Source organism: Amblyomma maculatum, chromosome 1 (genome assembly GCF_055883805.1).
Source record: "Amblyomma maculatum isolate TAMU_Amacu chromosome 1, ASM5588380v1, whole genome shotgun sequence".
NCBI lineage: Eukaryota > Metazoa > Arthropoda > Arachnida > Ixodida > Ixodidae > Amblyomma > Amblyomma maculatum.
This window is the reverse complement of record NC_139344.1, coordinates 457,233,477-457,257,583: the sequence shown is the minus strand read 5'-3', so window position 1 is coordinate 457,257,583 and position 24,107 is coordinate 457,233,477. Positions and strand designations below refer to the sequence as shown.

The 24,107-nt window shown below is 48.7% G+C and overlaps 2 protein-coding genes across 2 annotated transcripts in view; both read right to left on the bottom strand.

Annotated features, from left to right (window-relative positions):
- The window catches only part of LOC146209732 (sulfotransferase 1C2-like), a 346,269-nt gene that overhangs the window by 173,884 nt on the left and 148,278 nt on the right, over window positions 1-24,107 (bottom strand). The gene's annotated exons all lie outside the window — the stretch shown is intronic.
- LOC146209735 (uncharacterized) overlaps window positions 14,975-24,107 on the bottom strand; it is a 36,649-nt gene continuing 27,516 nt past the window's right edge. Inside the window, exons 7-9 of the mRNA XM_084603292.1 lie at window positions 22,732-22,892; window positions 18,406-18,526; window positions 14,975-15,296 (exon numbers count right to left, since the gene is read on the bottom strand). Coding sequence (XP_084459418.1) covers window positions 15,213-15,296; window positions 18,406-18,526; window positions 22,732-22,892 — 366 coding nt within the window. The 3' untranslated portion in view covers window positions 14,975-15,212. The remainder of the gene's footprint in view (window positions 15,297-18,405; window positions 18,527-22,731; window positions 22,893-24,107) is intronic.

The window sequence follows — 24,107 nt, the reverse complement described above, 5'->3', positions numbered from 1 at the left end:
AGTATATGTCACACACGTGTCTGTCGACACCTGCACCGCGCCATAAGGGAAGGGAGGAAGGTGGGAGTTAAAGTGAAAAAAGAGAGAAAGAGGAGCCATAGTGGAGGGCTACGGAGTAATTTCGACCACCTGAACAACGCCGTAAGGAAAAGGAAGCAGCGAAAGCGGAGAGGTGCCGAGGTGTAGGGCTTCGAAGTTATTAGGCGCCGGAAATCGCGCTAAAGCAACACCACCTAAGTCGCCGCAAGCCACCAGCTGACGGCCACTGGTCTCCCCCACGAAGACCAAGTAAACCTACTTCCGACAATGAAGTTTTCTATCTTTCGCTCGGCTAGCGATCTTTAAGTGCACTTAACACTCGAGACGCGCGTCGTAACAGCCGTCGTCTATAATCGAAGCGATGGCGGGTGCAATGACGGCCTACAGGAGATAATTCGGTGGCAGGCTAGCCGCCGCAAGTGGCAGTTGACCTACCAATCCCAGTCCCGTAGGGCCAGGAACAGCAACCCTTCACCCCCACCAAGTGGAAGCGGAAAGGGAGAAAGAGGTGCTGTTGTGGGGGGCTGCGGAATAATTTCGACTACCTGGGGATAATGTGCACTGACATAAAAAAACTGATTTTTTATTTATAGGAAGGGAAAGGCGCGGTAACTGTCTCACTTGTTTTCTGTGGACACCTCAACCGCGCCTTAAGGAAAGGGAGGAAGTTGGAAGAGAAAGTGGAAAGATAGAGGAACCGAAGTGGAGGGCTATGGAATAATTTCGACCACCTGGGGATCTTTAACATGCGCTGGCATCGCACAGCACACGGACGCCTCTTCGTTTCGCCTCCAACGAAACGCAGCCGCCGAGGTCGGGTTCGAGCCCGGGTACTCCGACACAGTAGTCGGGCGTCTTACCACTGCACCACCCCGGCGTTTTTTTTCTTTATTGCCTGACTTCGGCACAATACACAAAACCACTTACAGGGTGCCCCGCCGGGGTGGTGCAGTGGTAAGGCGCCCGACTACTGTGCCGGAGTTCCCGGGATCGAATCCCGGCCTCGGCGGCTGCGTTTCGATGGAGGCGAAACGAAGTGGCGTCCGTGTGCTGTGCGATGTCAGCGCATGTTAAATATCCCCAGGTGGTCGAAATTACTCCGTAGCCCTCGAAACGAAGTGGCGTCCGTGTGCTGTGCGATGTCAGCGCACGTTAAAGATCCCCAGGTGGTCGAAATTATTCCGTAGCCCTCCACTACGGCTCCTCTTTCTCTCTTTCCACTTTCATTCCCACCTTCCTCCCTTCCCCTACGGCGCGGTTCGGGTGTCCACAGAGCAAGTGTGACAGTTACTGCGCCTTTCCCTTCCTGTGAACCAATTTAACTTTAATTTAAGCCCTCCACTACGGCCCTCCTTTCTCTCTATCCACTTTCACTCCCACCTTCATCCCTTCCCTTACGGCGCGGTTCAGGTGTCCACAGAGCAAGTGTGACAGATACTGCGCCTTTCCCTTCCTATGAACCAACCAACCAACCAACAATGAGCATTCATTAATACAACTATCAGCCAGGTGGGTTGTGGCGTCGTCATGCTAAAATTCTCTTAGGGTCACTAATGGCTCCAATCTTCCGAGCCACTCGGGAGCTTCAGGAGCAAGTTTCTGAATTTCAATAGTATATCTATTCATGCTTTCCCTAAAATAGATCCGTGCTGGCCGTGCGTCAGGATCGCCATGGTATCCTGCCATTCTCGAGCGCCAAATACAGTGGAGGGCCATTAGCATAATAAGATCAAATGGCACCCAATCCTCATTCTCTACTGGCAAGTACCTAATACCATGCGAGTCTAATGGAAATTCCTTTTTTAAAGTCATTTGTAAAATATCCCAAAAGTATACCCCTTCCCAACAATGTAGGAAAACATGGTCTATAGTTTCTGGCTGTTGACAAATTAAACAATGCGAACCCCAAGGTAAAAGTAAATTTTTCCCTTGCAAGAGCTTCTTTACTGGCAGTGTTTCCGTGTGTAACTTAAAGAAAAAAGTTTTTGCATTTAACGGCACCTGCATCGCCTTCACCCACTGAAGTACGTCGCGTCCTGGTTTTCCACTGTATAAGGCCCTGTACATTGGTATGGGAAGAACTACGTCACACAAATCCTTGTACAGCTTCTTACTGCTAACACAAGATAAATACTCATAAGAAAATCGAACAGACAGGAATCGCACACTAGCGACAACTTCTCTAAAATAACCAAAAATGCGTCCCGATACACTTTCGGTCGAGACAGCAAAGTCCGGCAGTGCATTTCCGAGCCTTACTTGGCACACAGTACGCAAAAATGGATCTTTTACATCGCGAACAAAAAGAAATCTGCTGACAATCTGTCGTAGAAATAAATTCCCCAAACCCAGTCCACCGTCCTTCAGCCGCCTAAACAAACTGGTCCGGCTACATCGTTCCCATTCTGCTGCCCACACAAAAATGGCAAATATCCGGCGCAGTCTCTGTATGTTCATCCTTGCACAATGCAACACTTGCATCACGTACCACAGCTTCGACATAAAAAACATATTGCACACTGTGGCCCTGGCGAAAACTGACAATTGTTGCCCTTTCCACCCCTCCACCTTTTCCCGCGTGGCTTGAGTCTGTGCCCTCCAGTAAGATTCGCTATCACTATCTAGCGGGACTCCCAAGTACTTTACTTGTGTTGTCACCCAGGACATGTTTGCGAACTTCTCGGGCGTCGTTGGCCATTCTCCGTGACAAACCCCCAGGGACTTTGACCAATTAACTTTACTGCCGGAAACCTTTGTGAATTCTTTTACAGACGACACGGCCTCGATTACCCCTTCGCGATTCACTGCGAATACAGCCACATCGTCCGCATATGCCAGCTGCTTAACCTCTGCAGCTTGAAATTGAAAGCCATGAATTTTGTCGTTTTCTATGATATTTAAACACAGTGTCTCAATGTAAAGGCAGAATAGCAGAGGGCTGATGGGCGACCTTAATTGCGTCTTGAGAGGCTGCGATAAATCCAGTACAAGAGCGTTTAGGGACAGAAGTACTGAGACCCTCTCTCAGAAATTATAGACACTAGCAACCTTGACGACGCGGCGGAATGTTTAGAAGGATCGTGTTGTGTGAAGTTCACACACTGCACCACCCCGGCGGGGCGTGCACTGACATGTTGTTGTGGCTGTAGGAAGAAGAAAAAGAAAATGCACAGGCCTGCTACTGGCTGTAGCTGAGCCACCTCCGCTGCTTGGTTGGTTGGTTCGTAGGAAGGGAAAGGGGCAGTATCTGTCACACTTGTGTCTGTGGACACCTGAACCGCGCCGTAGGGGAAGGGAGGAAGGTGGGAGTGAAAGTGGAAAGAGAGAAAGAGGAGCCGTAGTGGAGGGCTACGGAGTAATTTCGACCACCTGGGGATCTTTAACGTGCGCTGACATCGCACAGCACACGGACGCCTCTTCGTTTCGCCTCCAACGAAACGCAGCCGCCGAGGTCGGGTTCGAACCCGGTTACTCCGGCACAGTAGTCGGGCGTCTTACCACTGCTCCACCCCGGCGGGGCACCTCCGCTGCCTGATTTATTTATAGGAAGGGAACACCTCCGCTACCTCGTGCAGACAGAAGAGAAAATAGAGAAGAGCCCCGCCGGGGTGGTGCAGTGGTAAGACGCCCGACTACTGTGCCGGAGTTCCCGGGTTCGAACCCGACCGTGGCGGCTGCGTTTCGATGGAGGCGAAACGAAGTGGCGTCCGTGTGCTGTGCGATGTCAGAGCACGTTAAAGATCCCCAGGTGGTCGAAATTACTCCGTAGCCCTCCACTGCGGCTCCTCTTTCTCTCTTTCCACTTTCATTCCCACCTTCCTCCCTTCCCTTACGGCGCGGTTCGGGTGTCCACAGAGCAAATGTGACAGTTACTGCGCCTTTCCCTTCCTGTGAACCAATTTTTTAGAATATAGAAGAAAGAAAAGGAAGAGGGAGAGAAAGACGCGCGCCGCAACAGCCGTCGTCCACCACCGAAACGATGGCGGGTGCAATAATGGCCTACAACAGATAAAAATTCTGTGGCAGGCTAGCGGCAGTGCTAATTTGCGCGAATCGAAGTTTTCTCCATCTCGATGTGTTCGTGAAGTTAAGAAGCACCGACGAATATTGAAAGATCCCAAAGGTACGCCTTTTTCTTCGAATTACCGGACAGTTTTCATCACAGCCGTACGGGGGGCATTCCGCTAAGTGTGTTCCGCGAGCGATAGGCCTCATCGCTGTCGCGGCTGCCGCGGCTCACCGCCTCAGCTGCAGCCACTCAGCCCCGAAATGGAGGAAACGTTCGTTCTGGCAACGATCTCCGACTCTCCAATGACCGTGCAAGTTCAAGGGGAAGAAATTTCACCCGAAGAATTCCACCGCGGCCATGGATGGACGCTCGCGGGGGAACGCATGTCAAGACTCCGTCAACGAGACCTCGACGCGAAGCTCGCCGGCACCGACAACCAGGTAAGCAAAAAAGCGAAAGGAAATAAGAACGTTAGAGCCTCGGCCATCAAAGCAGCGAGAATGCCAGCCATGCCGCTGGAGGAAAACAAGATCGTAATCAGACCGCGACGGGGACTCGACATTACCAAGATCGGCACTACGACCGTCGCTGCGGCCATTCTCGCCGCGGCCAAGATCACGAACGAAGAGAACGAATCGGACAGCATCTGCCCGAACGCGCAGCAAAATATAATAGTAATCAGCAAGCTCAAAGCAGAAAACGCCGTCCGCTACGCAACAATTCAAGCTATATACATTCCAGATAAGGCCTTTGAAGTCAGCGCGTACCGCACGGCGCCGTACGACACCGTGATGGGCATCATCCGAGGCATCCCTGTCGACGAGAAAGCCGAGGATCTCGACAGCAACATTGTAAACGACAGAAACCCCCTCGCCGTAGGCGCCAAAAGAATCGGCAACACGACCACGATCATATAGTAGCCTTCAGAGGACCCAAGGTACCGAACTTTGTCCGATATGGTGTCACGCTCATACCGTGCCACCAGTGCAGAAAGCAATTTGACGTCTGCCGCCAGTGTGGTCGGGTCGGGCATCGCAAGGACGTGTGCCCGACGCCAACCAACCGGATCTGCAGGGGCTGCGGCCAAGCGAACTCCAAAGAAGACCACAAATATACACCCATATGCAAACTTTGAGGCGGCGCTCACCCGACCGCCGACAGAGAATGTAAAGCCAGATACAAGGTTCCCTACGTCGTTCGCAAGCGTCAGTGGGAGCGCCGAAAGGTCAACCACCAGCTGCCGTCGGAGACCGACTTCCCACCACTCGACAAGCCAGCTGCCCGTAAGTCAAGAACGCCATCGAGAGACCGCGCGCAGTCGAGAAATAGCAGCTGCAGGAGCCAGAGCAGAGACGCGCGAAAAACGAAAACCCAAGGATCACCGTCGCGCGAGAGAATCGGTTGGGGCAACGCCGCACGAGGTACTGTGAAGACCAATCCGAGCGACAACGCCAAGACAGAAGACAACGCTTCAACCAAGGAACGAGAGATCAACGTACGAGGCCCTGAAAAAGGTGAACGCGACCCTGCGAGCCACCATCAACAACCTCACCAAGGAAATCGCGGAGGTCCGCAACGCCCTCGATCCGCAACGTCTAACAGCAAATATTCAGCCCGAGCGGCAACAACAAGGCCGAATTGGATTGGTAAAACGTTTATTGGGGGCCTGCAGTAGAACGCGCGCTCGCGCGCACGCGCTCCGGACGGGGCCTACGTCGTCCTCTGGGCACCGGCCGCGCGGCTTGGGTCCCCGCTCGCCGTGGCCGGCTCGCTGGTTCCCTGCCGGCCCAGCGCCTTGATGACCTGCTGGACGGCCCAGAGTTGCTCCTCTTGATTGTCGCTCCCTGCGGCTGCTTCCAGTCACGGCGGGATCCTCCCAGGCTTAGCTTCTTCCTGGTACTGGGTACAATTCCACAGCATGTGTGCGAAGCCGGCAGTCTCCGTTCGGCAGACTCTACATTTGTCTGTCGGGTGCGTCTCGGGATACATTCTATGCATCAGCAACGGACTGGGGAGTGAGCCCGTCTGTAGCTGTCTGAATAAAACGGCTTGCTCTCGACTGAGCCCCGAGCAAGGGGTGGAAGAGTTCTGCGAGCTAGGCGGAACACCTTGGTTGTTTCGTTGTAGTCCGTCATTCGGTCTTTTGTGCTGAACCACAGCGGCCAGCCGACTGAGGCGCGGTCCGTTAGCGCGCGCGCCTCGGCGTGTGCCGTCTCGTTGTGGTTGGCGTTGCGGTCTGACGCCTTGCCCGCGTGCGCCGGGAACCACTTGATTCTCACTTGTCTGCTGCCACCGTCGTTTTTGGTTGCCTGCGGTATGCGCACAGCTTCTTTCGCTATGCTGCCTTTGGCGTAATTTCTCACCGCGAAGAAACTACGGCCGACGCAGACAAGGAGCCGGCAACGAAGAAGAGGGTCGTCGAATTACGCAAGACCAAGAATAACATGAGCAACTGCAGCACCGACAGCAGCAACAAAGTCGAGGCCGAATTCAACAGCCTCAAGGATATGAACAAATCGATGAAGGAAGCGATCGAAGCCTTCTAAATGGAGAACGTCAATACACTCAACAAACTGGAAAGAAGCTTGCAACTAATATACTAAGTAACCCAATGTTCGCGCCAGTACAGCATCAAGTCAACCAAGCGAAGCAACTCGGAGAATTCCGAATAGGACAATCATGGGCTCCAACTCCACAGGCATACCAGTGTGGCAGTGGAACTGCCGGGGCTTCGTCAAGAAGAGGGCAGTCGTCCAGCAGCACATCGAGCACGCGGCTCGCAAGCCCGACGTGCTCCTCCTCCAAGGAACCCTAACGGACAAGCCGTCCCTCCGCGGCTACAGGGTGCATGCGGGCCCGCCCGACGGCAGAGGCCTGTGCAGCCTGGTCAGGAAGGGACTCAGCTTCGTCGAACACCGGCTAAGCAACGTCAGGATTGAACACACGCTCACCGAACTCATACCATCCAAGCAAAGAAAAAACAGCATCTTCATTTTGAACATCTACAGTAACCCATCGCGGAGACTGCAGAGGTTCAAAGCAATTCTTAACAAGGCAAGCACGACGGCCGGCCAGAGCACGCTGATCGCATGCGGCGACTTTAATGCGATGGATCCGGCGTGGGGCTACGTCAAGAGCGATGCGAAAGGCAGAAAACTATCCCAAGACGCGGCGGAACTCGACTATACCCTCATAACCGACCCGGCTTACCCAACAGAGTTGGCAACTCCGTGTCCCGGGATACCAGCCCCGACCTCACGTTCGTCAAGAACAACGAACCGATCACGATCACGTGGAGGAACACGGGGGTGGACCTCGGCAGCGACCGCATGATCGTGGAAATCGTCCTACCAGAGCAGAGCAGTATCAACGTCAGGAAACATACGTGGATCGATTGGACCACTTTCAGAGATAACAGAAATCAGGAGGCGGAAGAAACCGAAATCGATATCGACGCGTGGACCAACAAGATCCTCCAAGATGTTCGAAACTCAGCCAAGGACATAGTAACAGACCTCGAAACGAACAGAATGGATAGCCGACTGGCCCACCTTATCGAGGCCAAGCAGTCCATTCTCAACAGATGGAAACAGGAAAAAACAACGCCTTAATCGTAGGCTACGAAAGAAAGTCGCAGAACTCAACAGAGCAATCGAGGACCACTGTCGCACGCTATGTGCGCAACAGTGAAACGAGATATGCAACGCTGCCGACGGCCAGATGCACAACGGGAAAACATGGAACTTGCTGAAACATCTGCTCGACGAAACCAAGACTAAGCCACACCAAAGGGACCGACTGGCGAAACTCATCTATCGAGAAGTCACTACACGGCGCCGGTAAAGGTGACGAAACGCATCAGCGACAGATACCTGCCGACTACGCCCACGGAGTGCCACGGGCCGTACGGGGGGCTGCCCAACGCCCGTCTCGACAGAGATATAGACGTAGAAGTAGTTCGCACGGCACTGCAGGACCTCAACAGCAGGTCGGCGGCCGGGCTGGACCGCATCACCAACGAGGCGCTTAAGAACCTCGACGACAAATCCATAGAAAGCCTCACGAGCTATTACAACAAATGCTGGAAAACGGGAACGCTGCCGACGCAGTGGAAGAAGGCCAAGATCATCCTGATCCCGAAGCCGGGCAAGCCATCCGACACGGATAATCACCGACCCATATCGCTCACATTTTGCGTGGGCAAGGTGTTGGTGCCCATCCTGCTCAACAGGTGGCAAGAATACCTCGAGAAACAAGATCTCTACACGGAAACGATTGTTGGCTTCAGGCAGCATACTCTCATGCAAGTAACCACACACTCCCCTTTCTCTCTTTCCACTTTCACTCCCACCTTCTTCCCTGCCCTTACGGCGCGGTTCAGGTGTCCACAGAGCAAGTTAGTGTGACAGATACTGCGCCTTTCCCTTCCTGTGAACCAACCAACCAACCAATCAGGCAGCATCTAAGTACCAAAGACGCCATGATACAACTCAAGTACCAGATCATCGACGGCGACAACAAAGCAGTACTGAGACTCGACCTGCAGAGCGTCTTCGACAAGGTGAAGCAATCGGCGATCCTATCCCAAGTTTCGAAACTCAACATGGGAGAGAGATCATACGATTACATCAGACTTCCTCACGGACAGAACGGCCGAGCTCAGAGCGGGGGACCTCCAAGCACAGGAGAAGAAGCTGGGAAGCACAGGCACACCTCAAGGATCGGTCATCTCGCCGGTGCTTTTCAATCTCGTGATGACAGGAGTAGCCGAAAGGCTCAGGAACATCAAAGAAGTCCGATATACGATATACGCGGACGACATAACGCAGTGGATGGAAGGGGGTAGCGATGCCCACATCGAATCCATCCTACAGGCGGCCGTTGATGCGATCGAAGACCAACTTGACGGAACGGGGCTCATATGCTCGCCGAGCAAGTCGGAGCTCTTCGTCTACCTGCCTGTCAAGCACCGCAAACCCAAGAGCAGCCCATCGAGAGAGTACGAGGCAATCAGTCAAGACCAGAGAGGGAAACGCGATCCCAATTGAGTCAGCAAGATCAGAGTGTTGGGAATGACGATTGAGACGCACGGCAGAAACGGCAGGACCGTCACCCGGCTCATTGCGAAAGCGGCTAACGCCACGAGACTACTCAAACGAGTCACGAACAAGAAAAGTGGAATGAGGGAAGAGAGCCTGATCAGACTGATCCACTCGTTCGTCATATGTCACGTAGCGTACGTGGCGGCCTACCACAAGTGGAAGAAGAGCGAGAGAAACAACAGATATACCCATCCGCAGAGCCTACAAGACGGCACTGGGACTGTTCGAAACAACGAGCACCAAATGCCTCCTGCAGCTGGGGGTGCACAACACGCTGGAGGAGATAGCGAAGGCCCAACGCGCCGCACAACTCGAAAGACTGTCTACGACCAAGGTCGGCCGGAAAATCCTGGACAACCTGGGAATTGGATATCAAGGTGGGGAGCAGACGCAGCTCCCCGTCCCCGATGAGATCAGGCGCAACATCAGAGTGGACTCGGTACCGAAGAACATGCACCCGGAGACAAAGGGAAGAGAGCAGCGAGAGCCAGACGCTGATAGACCAGCACGCGGCCGACACACACGCACGCTACGTTGACGCGGCTGAGTACGCCAAGATACACGGCTTCACGACGGTCATCGTCGACGCGACCGGCACCGTTCGCACGACCGCCAGCACGAGATGCACCAAGGCAGAGCAAGCGGAGGAGGTGGCCATCGCCGACCGCGACTGCCACACAGTGCTATGCGACTCGAGGCAGGCGGTGAGAAATTACGCCAAAGGCAGGATAGCGAAGGAAGCGGTGCGCATACTGCAGGCAACCAAGAACGACGATGGCAGCAGACAAGTGAGAATCAAGTGGTTCCCGGCGCACGCGGGCGAGGCGTCAGACCGCAACGCCAACCACAACGAGACGGCACACGCCGAGGCACGCGCGCTAACGGACCGCGCCTCGGTCGACTGGCCGCTGTGGTTCAGCACCAAGCACCGACTACAACGAAATAACCACGGCGTTCCGCCTAGCTCGCAGAACTCTTCCACCCCCTTGCTCGGGGCTCAGTCGAAAGCAAGCCGCTTTATTCAGACAGCTACAGACGGGCTCACTCCCCAGCCCGTCGCTGATGCACAGAATGTATCCCCAGACGCACCCGACAGACAAATGCAGAGTCAGCCGAATGGAGAAGGACGGCTTCGTACACATTCTGTGGAATTGCAACAAGTACCAGGAAGAAGCTAAGTCTGGGAGGATCCGCAGCGACTGGCAGCAGCCGCAGGGAGCGACAATCAAGAGGAACAACTCTGGGCCGTCCAGCAGGTCATCAAGGCGCTGTCCCGGGAGGGAACCAGCGAGCCGGCCACGGCGAGTGGGGACCCAGGCCGCGCGGCCGGTGCCAGAGGATGACGTAGGCCCCGTCCGGAGCGCGCGCGTTCTACTGCAGGCCCCAAATAAACGTTTTACCAATCCAATCCAATGGCAGGCTAGCCCCCGTTGCGAGAAGCGGTGACCTACCTGTCCCAGCCCTATCAGGGGAGAGCTCGCACTGAAATCGCACAGCACAAAGATGCCTCTCAGTTTCGCCCTCATCAAAACGCAGAGAAGGTGGAGGAGGGTGGCTGATCCTGGCCCTGATGCGGCTGGGGCAGGTATAGGTCACCGCCGGTTGCGGCGGGGGCTAGCTTGCCACCGAAGTTTTATCTGTTGTACGCCGTCATTGCACCCACCACCGCTTCGCTGGTGGACGACTGCTGTTACGGCGCGCGTCTTTCTCTCCCTCTTTTTTTCTTCTCTATTTTCTCTTCTGTCCGCACAAGGCAGTGGAGGTGGCTCAGCTAGAGCCAGTAGCAGGCCCGTGCATTTTCTTTTTCTTCTTCCTACAGCCACATCGAAACGCAGTCGCCGGCAGTCGGGTTCGAACCTGGGTTCTTTCGTTGTGTCTGGCATCTTGACCGCTGCGGGCGATAACACCTGCAGTCGGCAATTTCAGCAGTAACTTATAGAACTCGTCCGGTAGAAAAGCAGTCGGCACTGAGCGACGCAAAAAATCGGGGACTGCGTATAAAAAATTGTTATACTAATTTATGGCTCGTGATTGATTGCTGTGTGATGGGTAATGAACTAATAAAATCAGTGATTAATTGAATTAAATAAATGCTTAGGTTTATGGAGTATAACGTCCCAAAGCGGTCCAGGCTACGATCGAGACACTGTAGTGGAGAGCTCCGGAATTTCGACCACCTGGGGTTTTTTAATGCACACTGATATCGAGTCTTGCTTTTCGCCTGCATGAAAAAGTGGCCAGAAAATTGGAAAAGGGGAGTTCAAAGGAAAGCTAATGCTTGATAGTGCTAATTAAGAAAATTCAGAATGTGTAATGGACCAAGCATGCTGAAACTTGAGTTATGGCTGCAATGCAAAAGCGCCTCGGGTGTCTGACGAGTGAGCAGTGTTGGGAGAAGTCGATCGAATCCTTTCCTACGGCATGCATACTGGTGCCGACATGTCACCTCTCCCATGTTCTCTGCAGACCGTGGCTAACTGGCCGGCTTATGAAGTGAGCGGTTTTTAAAATACAGTTTAACCTTCACTCAATCCCATTTTCGTGACCTACTGCCGAACTCTGGCAGCAGACCGCATGAGGTCGCTCTCCTTCCCCGGTCTCAAGTGGTCCCCCACTATTTACACTGGTCCATAAGGCCTTGTGGACCACAGGGTGACTCCGGGGTCCCATCCATGTGTCAGCCATGGATGATGTGTTGTGGACTCTGACACATCATGCACGCCTGAGGAGCACTGGAACTTCAGACCACTTGGTTCTTAACCTGCATCGCTGTCTCTTTACGTATTGTCTCCATCGATCGAAATGCAGTCAGGATCACTCAGGTCCCCCAGATCCACAGCCCGTATCAGATCATTTACAGCACAAGCACATGGGCGCTACCATATTTGGTCATGTGACCTTTCCGCCATTGCTGGCCTTCTGGTTTGACGGCTGCCGGTGCACTGGCCCTGGCTGCACGTAGTAGCTCTAGCTGCACATGCTGCCTTCTTGCTATTGCTGGGGGCAACGGGCTTGTAGATAGCATAAACACTTCATGCAAATGAAGATAGTATGTGTAGGTGCTACAAAATGTTTAATGTAACCACACAGTTCATTTACTGGGTCCTTCTGTCTGTATTGGCTAGAACATGTCGACAAATCCGTCAGCCGTCTGCACGTTTCCCTTTCTTAATACCCTCTCTAACACTTTGTGAAAAACATAGTTTACTGCAGAAGTGAATAATTACAAGGCAATGATAGCCTGAATGTTTTTTTTAAATTTTCTTGCGCAAAGGGTGAAAACCTGTTCAGACCTAGCTGGTTGAGCAGTATTATGAATGTTCACCATTTAGCATGGTGCACAATATTTACTACTGAATACGGAGCGCATATCAGACAACTGATAAAGTTTTTCACTTCCTGTAACTGTCCTGGCTTTACAAGACTACTATGCTGCTTACAGGCTGCATCAGGCGCTTAGCAGCGCTCGCCTGTGCTTGGCCGAAAGTGGTTAGAAACTGCACCGAAATTCAGCCCCCACAGTAGGCAGACCGAACAAGGGGAATAGAAAAAATCTTATCATGCTAAATTTCATCACTGGCCCATGCTTTAGTATGATAAAAATAGCAATTATTAGATGCATTGCATTAGTGCTTGCCTAAAGTAAGCAGATTCACTGACATGTCCACGTTGACCTTCCCTCTTGCACAATCAATTCACTACGAATGCGTAGACATTAATTGCCATACCAAGTTACTCTTTAATCTCTTACGCAAATGATGCAGCATCAGTGCAAAAACACACTATATAACTCCTGCGAAAGCGTCGGGGTTGTCACATTTCCACAGCTACTGCTGGTGCTGAAATGAGCTGGTGTGCGAGGTGTACGATTGTCCTTTCCCTGAAATCACCATGTGCTTTGTTCTTTCAGAAAGAACCATTACCTCGTGATACACCACCCAGGAAAGCAGTGGCCTAGGCCTTGATGTGCACCATATGTTGAAAGAATCGTCTGTTCTTCCGCCAATTACCCAAGAGTCATTATCTCTACTTCCCCGCAGCTTACTTCGACAAGACAGATGACACCTGCATAAAAGCAGCCACACACCAGCAGTATGCGCTGCCCGCTGATGCGAAGTATGTCACCGCGGCCAGACGCACTTTCGTATAACAAATGTATAACAGAAATTTCTCCACTATAAAGGGGAAGAAATGTACAGGTGTCTATAGAAGACGAACTAGGACTTCAGTTTCACTTTACTATATCAGAGTTTACTATAGCACGGTTGTACTGTATTAACTGTCTAGAGAGTTGCATACGATAGTGCATAAATAACTGAGTACAAAATAAATAAAACAGTTGTTATGCAGAACAAGCCATTTGACCATATCTTGCAATACAAAACCATCAATCGCAGTTTTAAATTATCAGTGCTGGTTATGCTAGTTAACTATGCAGGTAAGTTTTTGCAATCTTTACTTGTTCAAGAAACAAATGAATATGAATAGCGGACTGTGTTATTCCGAGTACTGTTACTATGCTGAATATCTGGACAGACATTCTTCGAGCTATACTGCCCATTTTGCTAGGTCAAAGCAGGAATATATAAGATAGGACCATGAAGCTCCCTACGAATTCCTTTGCACTGAATCAACTGATAAAAGGAGGAGAAAGCACATAACAAACCACATATCACTTAAAACTTTGGTATCACTGCAACTAGTGATTAAACTGTAAAGTTGAAACAATGAATGCAGTTTGGAACATATTAGAGATTAGTAACCAGTCGAAACTGTAGCATTTTGACTGGTACGAGTGCATATCTGGTTATTGACACACTCAAACTGTCAGTGTATCTGAACGATGAAAGGGCAGATTTGATGCAAAGTCCCCCACTACTACAACAGTGCAGGTAGACTTACCTACTACTACATAATGTTAATAGAAAGACAACTGTGAAGCAGACTAGCATTTGAGCATTTTTGCTGAAATCTAACGAGTCAATTACATTTAGTGGTTTGGTTTATAGGAATTGATGTCCCAAGAGACTCTGGCTATAAAAGACTCTGTAGTGGAGGACTTTGGAAATTTCAACATGCACTGGCATCGCACAGCACAGTTTCCTTCCTTTTCGCAGGTACATGGCTTTATTTTTGTTTATCCCGACTTCCAGTTCAGATTGTGAGCTCAGTCATGTGCCCGAGCTCAGTCCCACGCAAATTATTGTAAGAGCTCCACTTTGCATGAAGCTTGCATGGTCAGTGAGTTAAGTGCTCTAGAACTAGGCCTCATATTTTTGCATGCTTACAAATAAAAACAGTGCCTGGCCTTGGGTGATTTCTTGCATGTTACACTGTGTAAACCCTGAAACGTAGTCAACACCTTTATATCTGTTGTAATACATACCGTAGCAAAGCCGAAAGCCGTGAGCCTATACCAATTGAATACATTCAGAAGCAGATGTCAGGCATTGTTGTTACACAGCAGACTCAAAGAGCAGCATCATTTTGTTGCATGTTTGTGCTCATCCCGTGAGCAGTGGAATGCAAGATACAGCACTAATGATCTAAAATTTTGCCACATGCTCCAGCTTTAGGCAGAAAGAACAGGTTAATGAGACAAGCGCGAAATGCTGCTTGGCCTCGAGTTTCAAAACAGCAAGATATTCTGCAAACATTTTGAATACAGTGAACAGTAAACATGGGATGCTAATTGAAAGCAGTAGCAAATAGGAATGGCAAATCATTTCAGGTTTTGAATGTCTTCCGTCTCATGCGTATCCTTACCACAAAAAGCACTTTTCTACTTGCAAATGCCAGATCATCAAAATGAGAGAACAGAAAGTGTTCTTTCTCAGGCTTTATTGCGGCAGTGAGGTAGCGCAAACTGCACTGTCCAAGAGTAAAAGAAGTTAAAAACATCTGCTCAATTTTTTTTTGTCCCACTGACTAAATGTACCTTGAGCAATGGTAACAATGTTAGGCACAAATGCGTGTACAAATTGAAACCACAAAAAATGGCAGTCTGAACTGTAAGTTGTGGAAGGCAGTCCACTGGCAAAGTCTTCAGAAATTTCTTCCCATCATTTCTTGCACAGCTCCGTGATGGCTTTGCACAGCTTCTGCACCGATGAGTGGCTGTTTGGGTCAGCCATTAGTTTCACCACCTGAACAAACACAGCCGCAGCATGTTACAAGCAGAAAGGTGCATTGAAAGAAATACAAAGTAAAACAGGCAAAGAAACAACCCGAATCCAAAAAATGAAGTAAAAAAAATGTGTCTGAGTGAGGGGAGGCAGGACAAAAGCCTTGCAAGTTCTTTACCACTCGCAATAAGTGTTTAAGTAACGGTAACGAGGTAGAATGTAGGCTAGGGAAGCAAGACAAGCACAAACACTGGCACTATGTTTGCGATGCCTCCCCGCAGCAGCCATTGCACAAACTACTTTACCTATAGGAGGCCTTGATGATTCCATTCGCAATCGTGTGCATGCTGCAAAGGACCATGCGCCTGAAAGAACCAGTATCCCTCTGTGGCATTCGCAGCTATTGCACTGACAGGTATTGCTACTCGTTATTAGAGTGTTCTGGTTTATTTCCTGCTTCGTCAGATCACATGACGGACAGGGAAACTCTCATTGCAACTGATGACGTGATCTGAAATGCACCCCATCTGCTTGTCTTTCTCCCCCCATGTTACACTCTGCAACCCACTTCTTTCCTCTTTGCTTCACTGGCTTATCTCATTCCTTTACGAGCCATGGGGTCATTTTTTATCTACGCTAGCCACATCAGTGTACCAAAACTGCACAGAAGGGATGGGAGTTTCCCTGTACTGGAGTAGGTCTAGATAAAAAAAAAATAGCCCTACTGACGACTCTCGCAGCAGAATGAAAAGCTCTGCCTGCTTTAGGCCTGTCCCTTTCAAGAATTAAACATGCTTCAGGGCGTCATCTTCAATATTTGGGTTGCAAAGCTACAACGGAGAGCGCTGTAGACAGTAATGTGAGCCACGACATGCAACCTATCTAGTGCTGCTATTCTGATGCGGCTGCCCACCTGGAATATCAAAAGAAAAGAAGAATGACAGCAAGAAATGAAATATGAACGTTGAGCTCTTTGGTACTGAGGCCTGTGCACAAATGACTAAGCATGCAAAACTATGGAATCTGCACATACTTGGAAGAACATCTGTATATTGTGTGAAGTGCCCATGAAGCTGTGGAAAATGTCAAAAAGGTGCGTGCAATGTAGTGCGTGCACCATGACCAGATTCCAGCAGATGGAAAAACTAAAGAAACTGCATCATTCAGTGCAGGAAAACCTCAGCATATTTGTCAGCGTCAAAATCTGACAAATAATTAGAGTGGATGGGGCAAAATGAAGTACCTGCCTACTTAGAGAGTGACTGCCCCTTCAGAGAACCTAAAGTGAAAAAATTTTCCAAAGTGAGCAGCCTAACAGAGGTTATGGAGCATCAGAATGTCACTGACCTATGGAGTCAGTTTATTTTGGTTAATTTCTGTTTTGGGCATTGTGCCACAAGAGGTGGAAGAAGCAGTGATAGCCTCAAGTCTGTTTGCAAGATTCATAGGTTGCCTCAGCAACTCACGGTAGAAGAGATAATTTCTGAGGGTTCTGTTGTGCTATCTGCAGCCTGCCATTGAGTGCTACGATCCTGGCTTCCCTTACTGAATTGCGTGACAGAACCATCCAGTTTGCAGTTCCAAAAATGTACCGGTCTTAAGAACTGCTACATGGCATTGCAGGATGCACGCATGTAACCTCCCCAGTTCCAACAACACTTACCTTTAGCAGCCGAATTGGTATTAGTACCAGCCATGCATTGCAGCATTTCTTTATACAATATGAAGGTGCTGGGTTTCTAATAGCCAGCACTTCCACTTATCGCTGAGCAGCATCTTGGCGCGTTGTCAATAAATGAGCTGTGAATGCAACGGCCGAAACAGAAGGAACACTTTCTTTTCTTTCCTGCAAATTCTCGAAGCCGAAAATGGCCAAATACGGCATCATTTTTCCCGATCGCAAGCGGCATCTCCAAGCTCATTTTTGTATATCAAATTATTAATATATCCGGGTTCGACTGTATGTGTAATAAAGAAGGCTATATGAAAGAAATATACTTTGTTTTTATGCTGCACACAAATTAACTTACCACTTCCCTAAATAAAAAAAAATAATAAAATTGTGGTGCTATTTCCTAAAAATAAAATGCGCCCATAAAAGGATTAATTTGACTGCCACTAACCCAGAAGTCCGGATAATTGGAAAAGCCAGTGTAGGCCCTGCCAATACCCAGGCAGGCCTATGGACTCAGTAGCTTGCATACTACTGGATTAGCACATTCAAGCGGCCTCTCTAAGGAAGCACATGCCCAAGTATGACCTGCACGGCTAATGATCATCAAAACATTTTGTGAGCCTAGACTTAATGGTACACAGTCACCCATACACCTTTCATGTGCCCGCCACAGCATGCATGAATCAAACAGACAGCCTCAATACCAGGGATAACCTAACATTTGGCTTTGGTAAAGCACCACAGTTTCAGTTTTGCTTTTGCAAGCTTTGCGCCAGTTCAAGGCTGCACATCAGAAAGTCAAATGAGTCGGGCTATGCTTCAGACCGTGATTGGTGATGCTGCGTGTTTTTTCCTTTGCTTAGCTTGCCGAAAGGGCACGCTTGTCCTGTGCCGTTTGCTGTTACATGAAGCCTTTTCACACATGACGCAGAAGCATGTGGGGAGGCTCTATTGTGGCCACGTCGAGGTGTGAAGAATGCTATGGGAAGTAATTAAGTTAGAGCTGTTCTTCTTCAATTGCACTGACAGTCTGCACAGAAAAGGATTGCTGGAAACGTGAAAAATTGTCCGTGTCGTGTGGATTAGCCGACGATTCTGCAGCCTTTTGCCAAATGAATTCAACGCAATACAAGCATTTCTGATTTTTTTTTCTTCAAGGTCCTTCAATGATACGACCCTTGAATACTCTAATTATCCAAATTTTGGAATTAACAGGGGACAAATTAACGACATTTTACTGCATTGCCACATGCAATTTGAGCAGTCCCAGCATAAAAACCGTGCTGCTGCAAAAGCATTATCACATTCAACATTCTGACTGGGTACCACTGGCTGTTCATGTGCCTGCCAGTATTGCTCTGCTTGAGCCAATTTTATTACCTGCACAGCTGCAGAATGATGCATACATGTCACTCGATGCCCAAGAGACCACCAGACACAGTGACATCCACCCACCTTTCCACTGCTGATGTGAACGTGGATGGGAGCCTCCACGGGTTTGGTGTTGACCGGACTACCCGACAGTGACAGCAGTGTCTCCCCCTGGCGTGGCTTCCGTGCTGTCGCTGGCCTCTTCCTGCACTCACAAAGACAAGAAAAAGAAAGAGACTGGTAAAAAATGCACTCTGGAGAAGTTTAGAGAAGTTAATACTTTAGCACTTTGTTGTATCGGTTTGGAGCAACAGCGCTGAATTTCCAGACATAGTCCTGCCTACCAAGCAGCCAATCTTTATACATATGATCACACTGAAGAAATAGAATCAAGGTTTACATCCAGACGACCGACAGAGATTCTTTTCTGTGGTATTCTGGGCAAATTGTCAAAGTGCTTAAAAGGTGAGGACTCCCTCTGTTGTTTAACCACTATATACCAAGGGTCTAGATCCTGGATTCTGGTCAAAGGTACAATAAAGGGATAATCAAGCCATCACAATATTAGCTGGCAAGCTATCTGCAAACTTGGTTGCTTTCGATGACAATATCAATGCCAACAGCAAGCTGTGTAGCTGAGCGTAAAGTTTTATAGAGGAGTCACCTAACTGTCACGTTACGACAATTTTAACAGAAGCTGCTTTTGCGTAGGTGATACTGGTGGTGCCGTCTGGTAAATATACGTGGAACATAGCAGAAAGAGAACGGGTGAGTTGAGTTTGTCATTTGAGCACAGAAAACATTGCTTGAACTAAGTGCACCGAAAGTCAACAAAAAAGTCTGCACTTATTAAATTGTTAAAGAAGTCGAGAAAGCACGTACAAATAAGATGCTCAACTCACCCGTACTGTCACTGCGACATTTTGCGGATATTCAACAGATGGCACCATTTACACGAAAGCAGTTTCTTTTAGGTTTGTGATGCTGCAGTCAACATGGGTTTCCAATTAATTCTAATTGAATCAGACAAGTACAAGATCCCAATTAGCTTTGAAAGCAGTAGACGGCTGCATGTCATCCACTGTGCGCCAAATTTCAGCGCGAATGAACGAGCAGTTGAATTGATACAAGCATTTTACAGTTCCCATAAAGCGTTGCAACACCCTTTACAACTGACGTCTACAATCTAGCCTCTACTCATGTTAGACAACGTCTTCATGGGCATGCCAAGTGCACATTTACTTGTTTGTACAATGCGATAACACAGGAACACGTGGAGGATAAGCGAGACTGCCCGCTTAGGAAACTCCTCAAAGTAGGTGCTGCCAGGGTGCTCCTGGCTCAGAGTACCACTCCAAAGCAATCGACTGTTGATTTTGAGCTGCTTCTTTGCTTCGAATTGGATAAAAAATTTTTTTCAAAAGTCTAGCACTGTGCTTGTCTCAAAACACACAAAAGCTTCCAGCCCAGCCAGCAGTAAAAAACAACAGCGGTGGCACTTACCTTACTTACTCACATATAACCCGCACCAAAATTTAAAAAAATGTATTTATAAGGTAGGGGTATGGGTTATCTGCGAACTTTTTCAGGAGGAGAAATAAGGATGGTGGTCGTCTTCACAGCAATGTGTGGGCTTCCTGTGGTAGCCCGCCATTCCCATCGTCATCAACACATGTCAAGCCGATAAGAAACCAACAAAAGGCATAGCCAAATCCACATCCAGAGCATAATCTGTTCATACTCCATGTTATTGGTCAAGCTTTGTTTAGCCAGCGGTTGTTGGGCCTTCTGTCAGGTGCTGTTTCAATACCCAGTCAGGCCAGTTTGCACTGTTGGCGTGCTTTATTTTGGCACCACGAGTGCAACTCAGCGGCAGTCTTTCACAGCGAAAGAGAAAAAAATTATAACTACTGCCGAAGAAATCTGAAACAGAGCTGCAGGAAAACAACATGATGTCAATGAGTCGTGCATTCACGACTGGAGGAAGAGAAAAAAGACTTGAAATAATGAGCTGGGACAAGCGAGCATTTCGCAATCTGAAGACTGGCTCATGTGTCCGAAGCACCGATGATGTGTCCTATAAGCATTGAGTGATGCACCTGGAAACCATGGCAACGCATTTTACACGTGTGATATTCGTGGTTTGAGATGGTTGCCTGTAGTAGTCATGAAAACAGGCTCCTCATGGACAGCAGCATTTGAAAGCTTCTCGTGCACCAACCGTGCCACCTGCTTTGCGATGAATTCATGCCTTTCCTTCCTGGGGAGGCCAATGGAATTGCATTCCTGCAGGATATGGAATGAGATTTCCTTTCAGAGGCAGTACCGCCGGCAGAGCTGAGCTTGAGGATCAGAACTGTGCTTGTTAAGGATTTCGTTGGATATAGATTGATTCTAAGATAAAGGACCTTGATATGATCCCCATCTTGAAGGAGTTTGGAACTGTAGCCTAACCAGGTGTTAGCCAGAGCCCGGTACTAGTGCGGAAAAAGATCTTTGTTTTCATACCGGGAGATATAGTTCTGACACCGCTTATTGGCGCCTCACTTCAGTACCACCTGAACGAATTTTAGGTCAGTGGTTCCCTTCGGTACATCAAACACTTCGTTCAGGTGCCGATAGTGGGGCTCAAGAACAAGATCGAACAGTTTAAAAATGAAAGTGGGAACTGGGGAAACCAAGAGGAAGATGGAGGGTGCATTTAACCTTAATCCGTATAGACATGTCAAGGAAGCAAGCTTCCTGTTTAACCATAAGTGTATAGGAGAAACCGTATTAAAAGGCCGGAAGAGCAAGTCAACGCCAACAATTCAACTTTTGATAGGGAGAGGCCTTTGAGATGAGATCAAGAAAGGCTGTGACTTTTTCTGACTCTACTTTTGGACTTTTTTCACAAAAAGGGAGAGGACAGAGATACTTGATAGGCTGATTTAGTTGTTTACTATGGATCACTAAGTTGTCGATGAAAATAGCTGGAATACTGTACTGAAACCAAGAAAACATTCTTGAACTTTCAATGATATGACATCGGACTTCGGAAGGAGCCCAGCTATTTGCTCTCTCAGGCACAGTCAGACCCCAGTGTACCATAAGATGCTGACAGACATGACTACGGAAAAAAAAAACTGTTCCAAATCAGTCAGCGTGCTGACCGCGGAAGTGTCGAGCTGCACTGCACAGTAATCTGTGCTTTGGCTGACTGGACGAAACTGCACCCGCATGTGATATTCAAGTGCAAGATGCTGCCAAGCACACCACTGCTCCCAGGAATTGTTTTTCGTGCGGAAGAGAAAATTTTTGAATGAACAGTGGCCTAGTCAGTGACTGGATACGAGTAATCTGGAAACAAAGACCCAAGATTGCTGATTGAAGATTACTGGCACGCCAGTGAATGCTCGCGCTGGATTCCTTCCGAAGCCACTGTACTGATGCGGTGAAGGCTGACCTCGCAGAGACCGGCACTGACCTCACTGTGTGTGATACCTGGCGGCATGATGTCCATGCTGACAGCTGGCAGACAGTTTTTACGCCCTCACGCTGACAGGATGCATGCATAGGCCTGATATTCCACTGCTCTGCCAGCGGATCGTGGAAGCGTGAAAAGCACCACAAGCCAACTGGTGTGCAAGAGCTTCGAAGATGTGCCATCAGTAACGACTTGGATAGTTCTGAGGATGACTAAGTCTTTGAGAGTGGCAATGAAGCCTCAAATGGTAGCAGTAAGAGCGGCGACAATTGAGAATCGGATAACCAGTGCCGTTGTGGCGGTCGTTTGGACAAATGTTATGAAAACGAAATGATCACCAAGTGTGCAGTTGTATCTTTCCAGTGCTTTTTTTTTTTTTTTTCAGATAAATGTGCAGATTATATGTAAGGACAATTTTTTTTTTTTTTTTTTCGTGGAGTTCAAAGTTGAGGGTGCGGGCTATATGCAAGGGCAGGTTATACAAGAGTAAATACAATATATTTGTCAATATCATTCTTATGCTAGCACAACTTACAGTGCCTAAACTTATGGCCACTATGCCATGAAAAAGGATGAACAAACGGAAACTGCCCACAGGAACAATACATAAAACTATAGCCGACTTGTCCCTTGAATGTGTGGGCTTTCAAACTGCTTGCTCTCCTGTGGTGCCCACAAGATGACCTCTAGCTTAATACAGTAGCAAGTTAACAAAAAACTGACACCAGATTACTCACTCTCCCCATTCTCCCCACCTCCCTCCACTGCAGCCTACGCTGTCACCTTCAAAGTTGCCAAATGGGGAGGCAGAAAGAAAGGAAGAAAACAGTGTAGGCCCTGTCTTATCTTCTGCAGACCTCTATAAAAAATTTCGGGGAAAGAAGAGAGAGAGGGAGAACTTGTGGCTTTTTCTTCGAAACTGGAAGCAGACGAAAGGCACTCACCGGATGTCAAACTTGGGGGTGACGACTGGAAGCTTGGCAGCTGTGCGGCGGGTCATGGCCGGCGTGTGCATGCTCGCCTTGCGCATCATCTTCCTCGGCTTGGGATCGGATGGCTCGTCAGAGATTTTCTTCTTGCTCCCTGAGCCACGGTGGCTGGGTGCCTGCACAACAGATTGTGCAGGTCAACTGATGTACTGCGCACCAGCTGAGCCAGATCATCATTCTGGCCGATGAGGAACGGCGCATAAGCAGTAAGGGGAGAAAAAGCAAGTGACGCAGCACTGGAAATACTTCTGACCCCACATGTCTCAAGGAGAAATAATGAAAGCAGTAAAAAAAACAGCAAAAACCGTAAATATGCTACTTGCAATTGCATTTCCATGTAGCAAGTGACCTCATGTGCGATAAGTTTTGTAGCGCTGTATTTTGTACACTTAGTTTTTTATTTTGATTTATATTAACCTTGTCAAGGCCTTGGAAGCATGACCACAGCATCAATAAATACAAAGTTGCAAGAAAACTGTGTTCATTAATGAAAACAAAATGTGATAAAGACTGCTTGTCACTCACTCCAATTTCCTGGGAGCAGCAACAGTACGATACAGTTCTTCAACTCCGATAGTTGCTAATAGTAATAGTCGCTCCGATGTGGCAATGATCAGTTCCGCCATTGGACTACCATAAATCTGCCTTGTGCGGCAAAAGCCCATTATGTGGCCCTTCTATTTGAGACCTATGACCCCTTTCCCAAACATTTCACCCCAAGGAGCCGAGCACCAGAAAAGCCGGTGGGTACCCGGCGGCACCAGGGATCGAACCTGGTACCTCCCGAACACGAGGCGGATGCTCTACCAGAAGACTGTTTATGACACGAAAAGCTTTCACATTCTCGCACGTAAACAGTCTTCAGTGCCAAATGCTTTTGCTATTGCTACTATATATGCTTCCCATTTCCTTATTTAATACCTGGTAGGCTTGAAAACCATGCTAATAATGGGTGAGAAAAGCAATTTGACCACTTTGTTATATTCATATTCGCTTCGCGCCAAAAATTTAATGCTAGCAAACTTCAAGTAATACCTTCTTCTGGCTATGATTATAATATTTAATTTGCAATTTAGCTTCTTGTATACTGGAAAAAGACAATATTTGATTTGCACTCTGTTTTTGATATTTGAATATGCTTCACATGCACAATTTTTCTATCCACAAAGCTTCCTGATGTATAAAAACTCTCGCGATACCAACACAGCTGACCCCAGATATATTGAATTATTGGATACATCGAACACACAGGTCTCTTCAAAATCCTGTGTAAAAGTATCGGAAAGTCACAGTGTAAAAGACTGGTCTTCAGGCAGTTAGCTTGACATATC